The sequence below is a fragment of the Zootoca vivipara genome, chromosome 5 (genome assembly GCF_965207765.1).
Source record: "Zootoca vivipara chromosome 5, rZooViv2.hap1.1, whole genome shotgun sequence".
In the NCBI taxonomy this organism is placed as follows: Eukaryota; Metazoa; Chordata; class Lepidosauria; order Squamata; family Lacertidae; genus Zootoca; species Zootoca vivipara.
Window position 1 is genome coordinate 10,949,816 of NC_142588.1, and position 18,204 is coordinate 10,968,019.

Below are 18,204 nucleotides of genomic sequence, written 5' to 3' on the forward strand. Positions count from 1 at the left end.
TGTTCATAAATGTTGCTGCTGGTCGAAATACATTTGACCAAAAGTTCTATGAAATACAAAAAGCTGCTTATTTTTTTTTAAATTCTCCTCCATGCAAACTGGTCCGTTAAAAGGCAACAAGTTACTAATTCTGTATTCTCCAGGACCATCGTAAAAAAGGAACTCTTGACTCCACCGTTCATTTCATGAGATGCAATAATGCTCCTTATTCATTTCTCTTACTAGAAATAGCCCATCATGTCCCAGAGGCTCAAAGCTATTTCCAAAACACTGGTTGCCCCAATCCCAACAAATTAGACTGCAATCTCACACCCCCTAGAGCAGTTGCAGTACAATACTGACTTCTGAGTAGACGTAGTTAGGACTGCAGGCCTAGTTACCTTCTCAGTGATTCTCTGTATCAAACATTGTTGATTCACGTTGTTCCTTCCTTCCTTCCATGTGTGCATTGCACGGGATTGCAGCCTAGATCTTTTTAAATTCTCCATTAGAATGAATGGGGCTTAAGGAGTGTTTAACTTTGGCTATAAATTGTGTCCCTTGCAACTTACCATCACATTGATACTATAGCAATGTTATTTTTTTTTGTAGAAAAAGGTGGGAGCCTTTGAACTCTTAGACGGAATGGAAGGGTAGATCTTCCCCAATGAGCTTTCTTTGGCATTCCTGTTTAACATTTATTATGTTTTTATATGTGCTGGAAGCTGCACAGAGTGGCTGGGGAAACCCAGCAAGATGGGCAGTGTATAAATAACAAAATTATTATTATTATTATTATTATTATTATTATTATTATTATTCCCCTTATGTGGTTACCATTGCACAAGGAGGGAGAGGAGGGCACACTACCCCTTCCATCCCATTCCTGTCACTCCTTGTTGCATCATCTCCTCCCCTTTTGTTACATCACCCCTTCTTCTCCTGCATCTCTCTTAAGGCGTGACAGCGAAGCCTTTCTACTTGGGCAACCTTGAGCCCTGAATTTTCGAAGGCTCCAAATTACACGAGCCACCCACACAAACCAAGGAGGCTACAACTGAAGCAATCATTCGGTTAGTGATATGAGAACAGATAAAGCAATAACAGCCGCTGTGCAACACAGAGCATCTAATTTGCTAACTGTTGCACGGCAGAGTCAACAGCTCGTGGTGAATAGCCTGGCAGAATAGCCAGATCTTATTAAGCTGACGCTGTAACTGAGCTAAAGTGAGTGCCAAACATACATCAGATTAGAGGGTATTCTCCATTTGGGGTGCCACCACAGGGAAGGCCTTCTCCTGTGTCACTGAATGGTTTCCAAAGTCACGATGATAAAAGGAGCCCATCTGAAAGATCTTCATGTCTGGCGAGTGCAATGCTGCGTCAGTTTTCTATGTCCCAAGCCTTTCATGGATCGCCCCCAATGCTTTGAATTCTGACCATAAACATATTACAGTGGTACCTCAGGTTACGAACTTAATTCGTTCTGGAGGTCCGTTCTTGACCCAAAACCGTTCTTAACCTGAGGCACACTTTCGCTAATGGGGCCTCCTGCTGCCGTTGCACGATTTCCATTCTCATCCTGGGGCAAAGTTTGTAACCTGAGGTAATACTTCCGGGTTAGCAGAGTTTGTAACCTGAAGTGTTTGTAACCTGAGGTACCACTGTTTTTACGGTATTTTATGTCACTCATTTCACAAAATTTGCACGCCACTTGATTGTTAAAAAGAAAAATACCAAATTAGGTTAAGGTCTGGTTAAGGTCCTGCCAACCTAGCAGTTCGAAAGCACGTCAAAATGCAAGTAGAAGTAAACGGCGTTTCCATGTGCTGCTCTGGTTTGCCAGAAGCGGCTTTGTCATGCTGACCACATGACCTGGAAGCTGTACACCGGCTCCCTCGGCCAATAATGCGAGATGAGCGCGCAACCCCAGAGTCGGTCACGACGGCACCTAATGGTCAGGGGTCCCTTTACCTTTAGCTGCAATAACAATTTCTCCCCCCCTTTTGTAATGTACACAGTATCTTTTTGTCATCGTCGTTCTGTTTGGTTTTTCCACATGGGCGCTATTTCTTGTTTCTCCTGTGTGCTTGTAATTTTGTCCTTTTTATTTTTCCAGTAAAGAATACATACCTATTTATATAATCGTGCATATATTCCAGTCCTCTGGATATATTTAGGAAAGAAAAGAAAAGAAAAGGGAAATCCCTCAAAGCAGCTTACGGCCCTGAGTTAGCAGGGTTGCTTCCAAGGCTGTAAGCAGTGGGGCTTGCTTTCAGGGAAGTGGGTGTCAGGATTTCAGCATTCATCACGTTGCAGTTTTACTGAAATGGATGAGCCGAACCGTGCCTAATTTGAAATTGAAGCATGACGCTTTAATCTGATGCTATCACTCTCACCAGGCCAGGTTTAGAAGCCAGAAGGCGTGGGGAGCCTCCTCCCAGCACCTATATGGGTGGATGCAGCCTCCTGCAACAAACCCACATGGTTCCCTCAATCTCTATCCCTAGCGAGAAAACCTGGTCGCTAGAGGCAAGCAAGCAGTTCATTTACCTGCCGCTGCAATTAACTGCAGGCTTCTTATTTTTTGGGAACCAGGGACTGAGGAGGAGCAGCAGCAGGAGGAGGAGGAGCCAACCTTCCTGGGTCCTCCTCGTGTGTAGTTTTGGTACAGTCTGTGTAAGCTTCTTTGATTGGCCGAGGTGGCTGTGGGGTGAGGGTGAGGAGAGCACATTAGTCATTGTGATTCTGGGCTGAGGTGATGAGGTGGAGAGATTTTATGGGGTGTGTTGGGGGGGGAAGGGGGCCCTCCTGCCAGTCCCAGCCCCTTTGATGCCTTCATTGTTCTGTCTCTCCCTACCGGTCAGAGGCAAGAGACATAATTACAGCCAGCTCCAAGAGGCTAATCTGGAACCTCCTTTTGCCTCTGCGGAGCTAGTCTAAAGAAAGCCAGGCTGGTTTATTTCCATTTACGAATCGCTTCCTGTCTTGAATCTGTTAGCAATAAAAAAACCTCAAACAGAAGACATTCTCTTAAATTATTTGCTTGACATAATTATCTTTACAATTTTATTTCAGCTCCTTATTTGTTTTTTTCTTGGGCTATCTATGCGTCTGTGTGGCCTTGCTTCCTTTAAATTTTGTTTTTTTATTTTACTTCTTGATTATTTTTATGCATGTTGCATATTGCCTCAGCTTTGGCTGAAAACTTTTCTTTTCTATCATGCTTATGCAGGCATTTCTGTGCGCTGCTCTGGTTTCCCAGAAGTGGCTTAGTCATGCTGGTCACATGACCCGGAAGCTGTACGCCAGGCTCCCTTGGCCAATGATGCGAGATGAGCGTCGCAACCCCAGAGTCGTCCGCGACTGGACCTAATGGTCAGGGGTCCCTTTACCTTTATGCAGGCAATTAAGAATACTTCTTTCCACAACTTTCTTTGATGTGGCCTTTATTGTACGGTTTCATATATTAATGGTATAAAGTGCTCTAATTTTTCCCTCCAATGAATGATTTATAAAGCAAACAAACAGATAATTTTATTTCCCCTTTGACGACTGTTCTTTCCTTCTCTGCTGGAGATTTAAATATACTGTATAGACAAACGAACATACACCCAATAATTTCATATACAAAAACAATTCAAATCTAATGCAGATGCTGATTGGACTAATTTAACATGCCCGTTTTCTTTCTACTGTACGGTGACTTCCAACTAAAGTCATCATAAGGGGGAATGGGGCACCATATGTTATTGAACTACAGCTCCCATCATCCATTGCTGGGGCTGATAGGATTTGGAGTTCAAAGCATGTAGAGGGCACCACATTGACCATCTAGGCCAGGCATCCCCAAACTTCGGCCCTCCAGATGTTTTGGACTGCAATTCCCATAATCCCCGACCACTGGTCCTGTTAGCTAGGGATCATGGGAGTTGTAGTCCCAAAACATCTGGAGGGCCGCAGTTTGGGGATGGCTTTAGAAGAGGAACAAACCTGGTTAGGAAAAGAGGGGAAATCTGGTAGGAGAGTTTCATTGGGTATGACCTATCAGGAGACTTCAAGACATCCCAGGAATGAAAATCAAGATGAGAAAATGTTCCTGTCCTCACCCTTTGCTATATACTGGGCTTTTTTTTTCTCCAGGCAGAGCTCACCAGCTCCGGCACCTCTCAGGTAGGCACCATTGCCATTCTAGGAGAATAAGGGGGAAATTTGTGGTGAGCTCTGGCACCTCTTGGGATGGGGCAAAAGCTTCATGCCCCTGCTCCTAGTCTGGCACCCATTGCTGTGAGAAGGGGCTTAATATATGCCACGTCTCAAGAGTAGCTTTTTGCACCATGTTAGTGCCTGCTCCCGCTTGCATTGTGATTTTCTCATGTGGGCGGGATGGATCTCAGTGCTATTTGCTAGTCCAGAGGAGGAGGAGGAGGAGGAGGAGGAGGAGGAGGAGGAGGAGGAGGCGGAGGAGGCGGAGGAGGCGGCAGCTTTGGAGAATGACTTCCCTGCTACCAGCTGCGCCTGCCTGGAGCTTGTCTCCTGATCTCTGTTCTCATGACAGTGCAAGAGTCACTTCTGAAATAATCTATGTGGTGTCCTTTCGACTCAAGTACCAGCAATTAGGAAGAATTAAGATCTGGAATTTAGATAAAGGCTTTGTGTTGCTTATGAGAGGGAGGGGTGTCTGTGGCTGGGTTATACCATTGATCACCTGATGCTTTATGGGAACAGTTGCATAAGGTCAAAATTGGTTGATTGGAAATAGCTACCGCTGGCCTGCTTCCTTGTACGATGGCAGTCGCTAGTCTGAAAGGACTGCCACACAGAGATGGGCACCAAATGAGAGCTGCTGTCTTGCTGATGCACAGAAAATAAGTGGCCGTGTGCCACGATACCTTGGTTTCTAGCCAACTTGTTTAAATGGTGATAATTACAAGCAGCCACAATTAGTAGTGGCTTCCCAACGTGTATTTCACTGGCCCATCTCTGCCTGAACGTGCAGCAGGGCTCAGGAGCCCTTTAGCCGCCTGTGGATTTGCCCGACATAACAAGAGCTTTGATTCCAATTCTTCTCGTCGTGACTTTGGTTTTTTGTTTCCCTTTCTCTGCCTCTTGTGCCAGCTTCCCCCAGAATTCTCCACCACTACTGCCTTCGCCCGCGTGGCCCAGAATGGGGCAGCTAACGTGGAGAAGGTCCCCTCCGCCCATGAGGACGTCGCACCTCACAGAGAGATGACGGACGACGTTTTCGATGAGACCTATCGCGAGAAAGAAGGCCCCAAGCCGCAGAAGAGATACGTCTGGAGGAACATAATCCTCATGTCCCTCCTCCATTTGACTGCCATTTATGCTGCTATCTGGCTCACCCCTACAGCGAAGTTTGCCACCTTGGTGTGGGGTAAGCAAAGAACGTGTTGATTTGCCTCTGAAGGATTTGCCTGGTTTTTTTGCTCTGTTTTCTGACCTCCTGTGCAATGGGATCGGCCTCTCATCACTGCCGTGTTCAGCCTTGCTCTCCAAGGGCCTCGAGGAGAATTAATTACCACCTGTGAACACAGGAACAGGCTCCATTGGGAAGCATTGTGGGTGGTTTTTTCTTTCTTTTTAATTAGTTCAAAAGCATATTGTAGCACACACTTAAGTTCCCTCCTCAAGGCAGCTGGAAGGCCTTGATACCCTCTGGAATACCAATACCCTCATAGCCATTAAGATACACATCCTTTCCTTCTTAAAAAAAAAAAATTTCGTGAGCTGCTTTTTGCGCGCAAAGGTGTTTTAAAAAATAGTCCCGTTACACCTGGGCTGGTTAACCCTCTTGGGGGCAGCTCCCCAGAGTTAGGGTCCTGGCAGATGAGTCACTATTGCTTACTGAGAGGGAGTAGCATTGGGGAGGTCAGTGTTGTGCCAACACATCAACAGAACAAATCTGGTGCTCCCACTGAACCTTAAGCTTGCCTCTTTTGTTAAGTTGACTTACTGCCTTACTTATTGCATCTGGCAAGACACCCAAGGCAGTTTGCAATTTTAAAGTATTGAGACGTCACATGCAAAAGTTAAGCATGCATGTTGATGAGTGTGAGGTTGACTTAGTTGGATACAAGGCATAGCATGAAAGCAGATCTGTTCGATATCTTTCAGGAAGGCTATTCCTTCTCAGTAGAATTACAAGCAGTTTTGTTTTTGAGTCCATCCCTCCATGGAACACGTGCACAGCTAAGCTGTCCTAAGAGACCACGTGCCATGCATATGTTCCTAATTAAATGGACAAAATAGTGGACTGAAGATATAAAGAGAAACCAATACAGTGGTATCTCTGGTTATGAACTTAATTTGTTCTTAACCTGAAACCGTTCTTAACCTGAGGTACCACTTTAGCTAATGGAGCCTGCCGCGCCGCCACCGTGCAATTTCTGTTCTCATCCTGAGGTAAAGTTCTTAGCTTGAGGTACTACTTCCGGATTAGTGGGGTCTGTAACCCGAAGTGTTTGTAAACCTGACGTACCGCTGTACTCAAATCCTGACGTCCATGTCATACCCTTAAAAAGAAACACGAAATCCTTTTTGACATCCTATTTTCCACTAGAACAATAAACGTTTCACCATGCTTGTCGAAAGCAATGGGAGTGGTTTGCCTCCATGAGCACATACCAAATAGTAAATTGCTACACACACACACACACCCTGTAAAATGGCCACTTCTTGGGTGACTTGCGAATAAACAGCATAGGAAGCAAAATAAATACTCTCCTCCCTACAGTGTGAATACTGGGGTTTCTTCTTTTTATCACTTTTGAAACTCTGCTCTTTAGGAAGCTTTAGCAGAGAGGCTTCTTTGTTTAGACTTCATAGGGATACGTACCCAATTCCAACCAAGGGTGCACCTCCACCTCAGATTAGCTGCTGTTGCATGTTCAAAGGGCAGTTTCAGAGAAGCTAACATTTTAGGGGTGTGTCTCCTAACATTCCAACTTTTGTTTTTCTTCCTTCCGGGAAACGTCCATGCTCTCCATGAGAACGCTGCTATTTTGCAATGTTCCCTCCTTCTGATATATGCGCTCCTTGTAGGAATGCGACGTACAAAAGTTCCCAGGATCAATGCCTGGCACCTTGAAGTAGGATTGGGGGAAGAGAGCCCTGTTTATAACCCTGCAGGTCTTCTCAATGATGAGTGAGAAGGACCACTGGTCTGCTTCCTATCTTCCTATCTCAGATGGAAAAGATGGGAAATGTATTCCGGAGTTGCAGATTTGGTGGATGAAAGCCCTGTCTTTCACCTTGAGCCTTGCAATACATAAACAAACAATTAGCAATGGACAAACTCCAGGAACCCCATCCCTTTAATGCAGGAAGAGGGCAATCTATTTCAGCCACTTACCCAGCCAATGTTTTAAATGCAAATAAACTTCAGCTCAGTAGTTTGAACCAATGGCAGCTATAAAATCCAACTGATAGCCACAATGACAAAGCTGATCTTTTTTTTGGGGGGGGGGGAGGGAACACATTTGACATCAGGTGACATTCTGAAACTGACAAGATAGCCTCTTCCAGGGCCTTTTTTCCCCTTGACCCATCATCTGCCTTGAATGCAAAGAACAGCTGATGAACCACACACAAAATGCCAACCCACTTTGAATTGCCTGGATTCTGAAAGATATGAATGTCTGATTTGTGGTAACTGGAGGAACCTTATCCTATTTAATATCTGATCCTCGCTGTTCACATACTGCAGAATGGACTGTTAGGGTGGCCAGACTCAAGAGTGGACAGGACTTCTGTGCCTTTAATTGCCCTGCTCTCTTTTGAGTCTGGAAACCTTAAAGAGAAACCAGCAGACCCTTTGTTTAATTTCCAAGTAAAGAGTCTGCTGGTTTCTCTTTAAGGTTTCCAGACTCAAAAGAGAGCAGGGCAACTAAAGGCACAGAAGTCCTGTCCACTATTGAGTCTGGCAAGCCCTATGCACTGGCTCCAAGGCATTAATTAGTACACATAATAACCTGTACATAATAACCTGTCCCTGCTTATTATCTTCTCTTTTTATTGCGGTGCATCTAGATCTTTATAGACAAAGCTATGGAGATAATTTTTTATACTGCCATGTTTAAAATGTGATTTGACACTGTGAGCAGCAATATTGATAACAGATTGCAAGAGCTGATTGTACCCACAGTTGATGTGCAAACTGCTCCGTGTGGAATCATCAACCAGGGTGTTTGGAATTGGGTTGTAATGGGGCAATTTGTACTTTCTAATCAGGTGAACCTGTGGGGCTGCCCTCTTTAAAAAGAGGGAGGCAACCCCAAGTTGCACATTCAGAACTTAAAGTGGCCCCCAAATGAAAGGTCTGGAAACAAGGAACAAGGGATAAATGTTCTGTTTTTGTTCCTTGTTGTTTATTTTGGTCCAGCTGACTCAGATTTTTCACAATGGAAGCCGAAATATTCGGCATCAGCTGAGTCCCTACAAAGGCCCTTTGTTCCGAACAAGGAGCCCAATTTTAAAGACAATGTTTTGGTCATTTCCCCTGAGAAGCCATTGTGCTTCGAGAACAGCGCTGCCTTCTGGGTTTCAGATGTGCTAGTTGTACGGTCTGTCCTCCCAATTGATTCCTCTAGGTTGACTGTGTTAACAACCCTTCAGCATCATTTCAAGGCCATCATTTCAAGGAGCCAATCTAGGAGACTAGAAGCAATATCATTGCTAGAAACAGGGGGAGGTGACTTTCCCTCTCACATACCCTCCAACATTTCTCCGATGAAAATAGGGACATCCTGTTCCATAATAAGGGACAGTGGTGGTGCTGTGGTCTAAACCAGAGCCTAGGGCTTGCCGATCAGAAGGTCACCAGTTCAAATCCCCATGGCAGGGTGAGCTCCCATTGCTCAGTCCTGCTCCTGCCAACCTAGCACTTCGAAAGCACGCCAGTGCAAGTAGATAAATAGGTATCACTCCTGCGGGAAGGTAAATAGCATTTCCGTACACTGCCCTGGTTCGCCAGAAGCGGCTTAGTCATGCTGGCCACATGACCCGGAAGCTCTCTGGGCCAGTAAAGCGAGATGAACGCCGCAACCCCAGAGTCGTTTGCGACTGGACTTAACGGTCAGGGGTCCCTTTACTTTTACCTTTACTATTCCATAAGAATACTACTACTAATTTTATTATTTATACCATGCCCATCTGACTGGGTTGTCCCAGTCATTCTGGGCACCTTCCAACACATATAAAAACATAATAAAACATTGAATATAAAAAAACTTCCCTAAAGGTTGTATAGTTACTTATCTCCTTGGCTCGGGGGTCACATAACTCTATACCCTCCCAACAATTCTCCAAGGAAAATAGGGGCGTCCTAAGGAAAAGCTGGACATTCCGGGAACAAATCAGAAACAGGGACGGCTTCTGAAAATCCAGTACCGTCCCTAGAGAATAGGGACACTTGGAGGGTCTGCAATTAGTGATTTGATTCAGAGCAGGGTTAACACCTGGGGTTCTAGGAAGCAGGTGAATTTTCAGCACTAGGTGCAGTAAGGCTGTTTCTGCCCAAAGTGACTTGAGCAGAATAACAGTCCCTTGCGACAGCTATGCATGCTGTCTACTCACATGTGCAGCACAAGATCAGGTTTTGCAAGCAGAGAGATCAGGTTTCTGAGCATCCTCTGCTTACAGAACCTGAACTGCCATCTTCTATTGATTCCCATATCGGGAATGGCACTGCCAGTCAAATTATGGTTTCTACACACACACACACACACACACACACACACACACACACACACACACACACCGCCACCAAACCACTAGTTGCCAGCCTTTAAGGAAGCATCAAAAGCTGTATTATTTCAGCATGTGTTTTTAAAGGTCATTTTTCTCAGGCTGGCTTTTTGCTCTTCGGTTTCTGCCTTTTTCTGATTGTTTGGTTCTCCCTTTACATTTCCCGTTCATGTTGTTTTAAGAGGTGGTTCAGTTTAAAGATGTCCAGTATGCATTTTTCCTAGAAAGGTGGGCTGTACATTTTAATTTACATTTTTAAAAAATAAGTCATTTTTGTTTTCCACGCGAGCAGCTAAAGAAGCAGGAGGGCTGATCTAATAACAGGTGAACTCCCCTATCTAATAACAGGTGAACTCCCCTATCTATCCATAGTGCACTGGCTTTGTGATTAATCTGTAGCTTGGTTGCTGCTTCCACAAGACTTGCAACACTAAACCTGCCCATAAACATTTAATGACTCTCCTTATCTTTTTAGAACTGATAATGCCTCCTTTTTTTAATAAACTCTGCACTTGTGATGCATTTAGGAGTTGTGCAATTAACAACCCCCCCCCAATGATATTACAAGCATTGTTGAGGAGGGGCCCGTGACTCACACGCCAAATGAAAAGCCTTGCTAGCTGGGAAATAATTGCATCTGCCCCATCAATAAGATATAATTTAGTTCTGGGAATATGCGATGTCTCTGGACCACCAAAGCTGCCTGGCTCTCATGCAAGAAATACTGTGTGCCAAAAAATAATAACAATTAAGAAATCGGATGTTTGTGAAGTGGATCTCCTGAGATGCCCTAAAAGATCAGACACAGATTTGATTGATGGCTTCAAGCCCAGTGTTGGGTGAAACCTGTCTGAATGGCAATTTGTTGCCTTCTGTTTTTCTAACAAATCCAACTCCAGGTTCTTCCTTCAAATGAGTACTGTATTATTATTGTGTGGGGTTTTTTTTAGCAGAGCTTATATTTGTGAGTTGCAGTGGGACAATGGTGAAGTGTAGGCTTCTTCCCATTCACTATCTCCCTCGCTTTTCTTGTTTCCAGTATTTGTTCTCTTTGTCTTGAGCGGGCTGGGAATCACAGCCGGAGCACATCGTCTTTGGAGCCACCGTTCCTACAAAGCCGGCCTGCCTCTCCGAATATTCCTGGCGGTCATCAACTCCATGGCTTTCCAGGTAGGAATTATGAGATGATAAACATGGCCAGATTCCAGGGTCATGGATACATGAGGGGAGGGCAGACAAGGCTATATGCCTCCTGCAGTTTGGCTAACTTGGAATTCCATACGAAAAAATTGGTATCTCACCCTTCTCCCTCCCACCCCCCGTAACTTTTATTTCCCTTTTTCTGTACAGTGGTACCTTGGTTCTCAAACTTAATCTGTTCCGGAAGTCATTCCAAACCCAAAGCGTTCCAAAACCAAGGTGCGCTTTCCCATAGAAAGTACAGTGGTACCTCTACTTACAAATTTAATGCGTTCTGAACGCACATTTGTAAGTCGAAAAAAATTGTAAGTCGAATCCCATAGGAATGCATTGGGAGAAAACAATTCATAAGTAGAAGCAACTCTATCTAAAAATTCGTAAGTAGAAAAAATCCTATCTAAACTGCATCCAAGATGGCGGACGGAGCTCCATTCGTAAGTAGAAACATTCGTAAGTAGAGTTATTCGTAAGTAGAGGTACCACTGTAATGCAAAATGTATCAAACCGTTCCAGAAACAACCCCTAAAACAGCAATTTAACATGAATTTTACTATCTAACAAGACCAGGCATCCCCAAACTTCGGCCCTCCAGATGTTTTGGACTACAATTCCCATCATCCCTGACCACTTGTTCTGTTAGCTAGGGATCATGGGAGTTGTAGGCCAAAACATCTGGAGGGCCGCAGTTTGGGGATGCCTGAACAAGACCATTAATCCATAAAATGAAAGCAATGATCAATGTACTATACTATAAAATGAATAAGACAGTATTGTAGAGCAGGGGTCAGCAAACTTTTTCAGCAGGGGGCCGGTCCACTGTCCCTCAGACCTTGTGGAGGGGGGCAGACCATATTTTGGAAAAATAATAATGAACAAATTCCTATGCCCCACAAATAAGCAAGAGATGCATTTTAAATAAAAGGACACATTCTACTCACGTAAAAACATGCTGATTCCTGGACCGTCCGCGGGCCGGATTTAGAAGGCAATTGGGCCCATGTTGTAGAGGATAAAAAGTAAAAGTAAATTTTTACTTGCCTGCACTGATGATAGTTATTGTTTGGATGGGGGGCTTTTATCCATTTCCCCAGTCACACAATCAGTCAATCAATCAGTAGCTGAACTGGGTTCCACACAGCCACAAAAACAAATTAACCGAAAAGCCTAAAAAACAGAAACACAAAATAAAGAGCAAATAATAATAATTTATTATTTGTACCCCGCCCATCTGCCTGGGTTTTCCCAGCCACTCTGGGCGCCTTCCAACAAAGATTTAAAATACATTAACATGTCACACATTAAAAACTTCCCCCTTCAGATGTCTTCTAAAAACAAAAGCGCCAAACTTAATCCGTTCTGGAAGTCTGTTTGACTTCCGAAATGTTCAAAAACCAAGGCGCAGCTTCTGATTGGTGCAGGCGCCCCGGAAACAACAGCCGACAGCTGCATTGGACGTTGGCTTCCGAAAAATGTTCGAAAACCGGAGCAACTTACTTCTGGGTTTTCAGTGTTTGGGAACCAAGGTGTTTGAGAACGAAGGTACCACTGCATTTGAAATTTTTTACTCAAAGGGTAAAAGCCACCCCCGACGACAAAAAACATCAGATTAGAGTTCAAGAATCTGTCAAAACAAAGGGTTTTAGATTAAAACAAATAACTAGGATTGCACGGACTAACTAGGATTAACCAGTGAGGTTAATCGGATCCTCCTGCTGGGGCATTTGCATAGTGCTGATCTCGATTCCTCCTCTCTCTTCCCCGTCTCAGTCAGCAGCAGCAGCTCACCTGCCAGGAGTTCTTGGAACTATCTCCACCCTGCCATGGCATTAGCTGCCATTTACTACTCTAAATGGGCACTCCCTTCTCGATTTTAACACTCTGTCTTAATCCAGCAAAACATGGAGAGCTAGGCTGAGAAACTCATTTCAGCGCTAATCCTCCTTCCCTTCTAACTGGGTGGATTTGCCTGATGAAACTTCAAAAAGTCACTTGGCGCAACTTTGCACGCAACAGAGTGCAACTAGAGGGTTGTGATTTTTTTTTAATGGCCTTGGTACAATTTAAAACATCTCTCTTTTTCTTTTTTTAAAAATATTTTTTATTAGTTTTACAAAAAAACCCCCACAAAAATACATAAACAAGAAAAGGACAAAAAACAAAAATACAAAAGAAAATAGAAAAAAGAATAAAAAACTTTTCTTTAACAATATATCAAATATATTTCTTACTCTGTCGACTTCCTCCTGCCCCCCCCTCCCACGTTTCTATTTATATCTATAATAGCACACTCTATTTCTTAAACCATTTCTTCTTCTAATATACGTATCTATAAGCATTTTTCTTGATGCTTTTTAGCCACACATTCCCAATATTTCAAAATATCATTTGGATCTAGAAATCTTGATAATTATTTTACGTTTAAACCTATTCCCTTCTTACAATATCTAAGTGCTTCTTCAGCCTCTTTGTACTTCCATTTCCCTTATTATCTATTAATCCTTTATTTTTATTTTTTTATCCATTAAATTTTTATTGATTTCATTTAACATTTCCCAACTCTTAAATATAATACATACATAACATTTAAAAAACATATAGCTTCATCAAGCTCTGACTCACCCCCCCCCCCCCGCGGTCCACAGGTAAAATATATCAATCCGATCGTGCATTTACTTGAATTACTTCATATCATAGATGTAGGTTTTACATCTGTCCCGCTAGTGTTTTCATCCCTTTGAAATTTCCTTTTCCATATTCTACAAATTTGCTCCATTCCTTCCGAAATCTCACATCGTCCTGGTCGCGAATTCTGTGGGTCAGTTTGGCCATCTCCATGTAGTCTATCATTTTCGACTGCCACTCCGCTATCGAAGGTACCGCCTGCGATTTCCACTTTGGGGCTATTAATGTTCTTACAGGCAGGATCTTTAAAGGTTCCCATTTAAAGGCGGCGAACTTCTGGGTCCCTGTATATATCCTTGCATTGCTGCATGCTCTTTCCTACAGGAATCATTTAGCCCACTGGTCTTCAACTGGTTAGCTGGGGATCCGTTAGGGAGTCGTGGCCTGATCCAAGTTGGCTTGCAACAGGAACACTACCACCATGCCAAATATATGGTAAAAGATTAAGATATAGGTCCCCAGTGGGTCCCGGATCTAAAAAAGTTGAAGATAGCTCATTTAGCCAATTTCAATTTGTTCCCCACCCCCAATTTTAAAACAGTAACATCATAAAAATTAATTGGCAGGTATGTCCATCTCTTAACAAATGTACTGCATTTCTCTGTGTATAAGACTATATTCCATGGCGCTTGGTTCATGGAATGAGTGGGAGATTGTCAGTGGCGATTGGGCAGGTGATTTCTGGCAACTCCCCCCCCCCCCCGAGCTTAACAATTGTGGGCAATCCTCCCCCAAAAACGCTTAACAACTCTGGGCAATCTCCCCCCATTTTCTTAATTTGGACCCCCCCAAAATAGGGGCCGTCTTATACACGGAAGGGTGTTATACACGGAAAAATATGGTAGTACATAGTTTTATTGAAACATCTATGCCCCCTCTCCTTTAAAAAAAACCAATTGAACTTGTCCTTGACGGCAAGTGTGACATATTATTAATTAATTAATTGATTAAAGGGTAAAAGGTAAAGGACCCCTGGATGGTTAAGTCCAGTAGAATTCAACTATGGGGTACTGTGCTCATCTTCGCTTTCAGGCCAAAGGAGCCGACGTTTGTCCGCAGACAGATTTCTGGGTCATGTGGCCAGCATAACTAAACCGCTTCTGCTGCAACGGGACACTGTGACGAGTGCCAGAATAATAATAATAATAATAATAATAATAATAATAATAATAATAATGGTAATAAATAAATTTATTATTTGTACCCCGCCCATCCGGCTGGGTTTCCCCAGCCACTCTGGGTGGCTCCCAACAAATTATTGAAAACACAATGAAACATCAGACGTTAAGAACTTCCCTATACTGTATAGAGGTGTCTTCGGGTGTATTCCAAAAGTTAAATCAGATCATGTCGTGTTGGACATGTACGGAAAGGATTCAGGTCTGAAACTCAGTTAATCTAGGCCACATCTAAATCCATGCCAGCCTCAATGTCACCTGTTGTAAAATAGGAATAATAGTTGCTTGCCTTAGAGCACAGGTGAGCCAGCAACCTATGGCCCATGAGCCACAAGCGGCCCACAGGGGTCGTTTTACCGGCCCACAAACCACAACCGAGCCGCCCGCTCAGCGAGTCACTGCCCGCTGCGCTAAACTGGCGCAGTGTGGTGCAGGGACTTGCTTTTCCGGGGCCGGAAATTGCGTCTGCACAGACGCAGACGCCGGAAATCACTGGCACGCACGCTCACCCACACCCATGATTCGGCCCACGGAGGGGGGTCCACGGCAGTGAACCGGCCCAGGCAAGGCAAGTCTTAGAGCATTGCGTTCAGGGTGAATGAGTTAAGGAAGTATTTTTTATCTTCCATGTTCCTTAAGGATCGCTGTGGAAGCAGAGGACTATCGTCCAGCTCGAAACAGGACTAATGCGTTTGCCTTTGTGTTTCATCCAGAATGACATTTTTGAGTGGGCTAGAGATCACCGTGTCCACCACAAATACTCTGAAACGGATGCTGATCCCCACAATGCAAAGCGAGGCTTTTTCTTTTCTCATATCGGCTGGCTCCTGGTGCGCAAACACCCTGATGTCAAAGAGAAGGGAAAGAAGCTGGATCTCTCCGACCTGATGGCTGACAAAGTTGTGATGTTCCAAAGGAGGTAAGCAAAGGGCTCCCGTTGATGTTGCTTTGTTTTCCCAGAAGATAGGAAATGTGTTTGTTTGTTTACATACACTGAAAATCAGATTCATGGTGGAAGAACTGTAGATTCCAAATTTCCAATCTTTACAGTACAGTGGTACCTTGGTACTCATACGACTTGGCTCCTGATCCAATCGGCTCCTGAACGCCGCAAACCTGGTTTGCAAACATTTTTCGGAAGCCAAATGTCTGATGCGGCTACTGCGCCTTCCGATTGAGTGCAGGAAGCTCCTGCAGCCCTTTGGAAGCGGCGCCTTGGTTTTTGAACCGTTTCGCGAGTTGAATGGCCTCTCGCTTGGACTACTGCAATGCGCTCTATGTGGGGGCTACCTTTGAAGGTGACCCGGAAACTACAACTAACCCAGAATGCGGCAGCTAGACTGGTGACTGGGAGCGGCCACCGAGACCACATAACACCGGTCCTGAAAGACCTACATTGGCTCCCAGTATGTTTCCTAGCACAATTCAAAGTGTTGGTGCTGACCTTTAAAGTCCTAAATGGCCTTGGTCCAGTATACCTGAAGGAGCATCTCCACCCCCATCGTTCTGCCCGGACACTGAGGTCCAGCGCCGAGGGCCTTCTGGCGGTTCCCTCGCTACGAGAAGCCAAGTTACAGGGAACCAGGCAGAGGGCCTTCTCGGTAGTGGCACCCACCCTGTGGAATGCCCTCCCACCAGAGGTCAAAGAGAATAACAATTACCAGACCTTTAGAAGGCATCTCAAGGCAGCCCTGTTTAGGGAAGCTTTTAATGTTTGATGGATTTCTGTATTTTAATATTTTGTTGGAAGCCGCCCAGAGTGGCTGGGGGAACCCGGCCAGATGGGCGGGGTATAAATAATAAATAATAAATTATTATTATTATTTATTATTAAGTTTGAGAACCAAAGTACCACTGTAGTTTGAACCATTGACACCTTTGGGGTTCGAGCTAAAAATCTGATCGTGAATTGGAAAGATTTACTGCAGAGTGAAATCTTGCAGGGAAATGTGAGGGTCTACTCGAAATGGAGCTTTTTCAAACGCTGCAATTCTAATGTGATCCCCTACAAAGAGCTCAAAATATACTGACTGCAATGCATGTATCTTTCTTCCCAGGCATTATAAAACCTCTGTGGTGATCATGTGCTTCCTTTTCCCTGCTGCTGTGCCTTGGTACTTCTGGGGGGAGTCCTATCACACTAGCTTCTTCATGGCTTCGATCCTCCGCTATGCCTTAATCCTCAATGCCACCTGGCTAGTGAACAGTGCGGCACACATGTATGGCAACCGGCCGTATGATAAGACCATCAACCCCAGAGAGAACCACTTTGTCGTATTTGGAGCCCTAGGTATGTAAAGGGGAACATGTTGGGGTTTGGAGGAGGGGAGGGTCTGCTGTCGTCTTACTCCCACCACAGTTCCTGGTGTCCTCAGTTGGTGTTTACTTTGGTTAGCAAGCACCTTTTGCCTTCTTTCTGATCCATGTTCGGATCTGCAGTAATCTGGGAGACCGGGTCCAGTCTCCACTCCTCCACATGCAGCTGCTGGGTGACCTTCTCTCAAGTCACACTTGAGAGTCATTGGGTCACACTTCTCTCAAGTCCCTCAGCCTCACTCACCTCACAGAGTGTTTGTTGTGGGGGAGGAAGGTAAAGGAGAATGTTAGCCGCTTTGAGACTCCTTAGGGTAGTGATAAAGCGGGATATCAAATCCAAACTCCAAATCTAAACTCCTCCTCCCCCCCTCCCTGATTGCCTGCTTTCCATCCATGGTTTTCCTGCTGTGCCCACATCCTGTTTCATTTTCCTCATTCATGAGAAGTCATCCTGTTGCCATTTACTTCCACACAGGTAGCCATAGCTTCTTGGGAGAGCACCCAGGCTTCTCTACCACCTTTTCAAAGAGGCCATCTCTAGAGAGGCCAGAAAAAAGGCTGATAAGACAGGGGCCAGGTAGGCCCTAATCTAAGCCAAAGAACTCTTCCTAGTTTACCCACAATGTGGTGGCAAAAGCAGTGGGCAGGGCTTGATTCTGGCTGTGGGGAGAGGGAAACAGTGCGGCAGGGAATGCCTAGAGCAGGGGAGTGCATTGGGACTAAAGCCCACAGGAGTCCTTTGGAAATGTATTTTCCCCTGAGGATCATTGGCACTGGGGGTTCTCATGGGGAAATTATATTTCTCAAGGGGTACGGAAGCCCTTCATTCCAGCATGCTACCAGGATATCAAACAATGGAGAGGGGAGGGAGGGAAATATCTCCCTCCTTCCCTTTGCTGGTGGATGGACTGGCGCACTGCTTCTAACTTCAGAAAGTTGATGGTGAAATGTGGTGATTTCTGAAGTCTGGCAAGCTTGAAAATAAGCAGAGTTATTTGCTCTGTGTGCGCACTTTTCATTTTCTGAGCCACTTTGATACAAGCCCAGGAAAAGCTATCCATCTTCAGCCATCTTCTAAGATTTT

General features: G+C 44.6%; 1 protein-coding gene across 2 annotated transcripts in view; it reads left to right on the forward strand.

Annotated features, from left to right (window-relative positions):
* The window catches only part of SCD (stearoyl-CoA desaturase), a 28,626-nt gene that overhangs the window by 2,082 nt on the left and 8,340 nt on the right, over positions 1–18,204 (forward strand). The window contains exons 2-6 of one of the 2 annotated variants that reach the window (XM_035137787.3): positions 4,123–4,152; positions 5,098–5,374; positions 10,784–10,914; positions 15,518–15,723; positions 16,862–17,094. In XM_035137787.3, coding sequence (XP_034993678.2) covers positions 4,123–4,152; positions 5,098–5,374; positions 10,784–10,914; positions 15,518–15,723; positions 16,862–17,094 — 877 coding nt within the window. The remainder of the gene's footprint in view (positions 1–4,122; positions 4,153–5,097; positions 5,375–10,783; positions 10,915–15,517; positions 15,724–16,861; positions 17,095–18,204) is intronic. The other variant, XM_035137788.3, reaches the window with a different exon arrangement.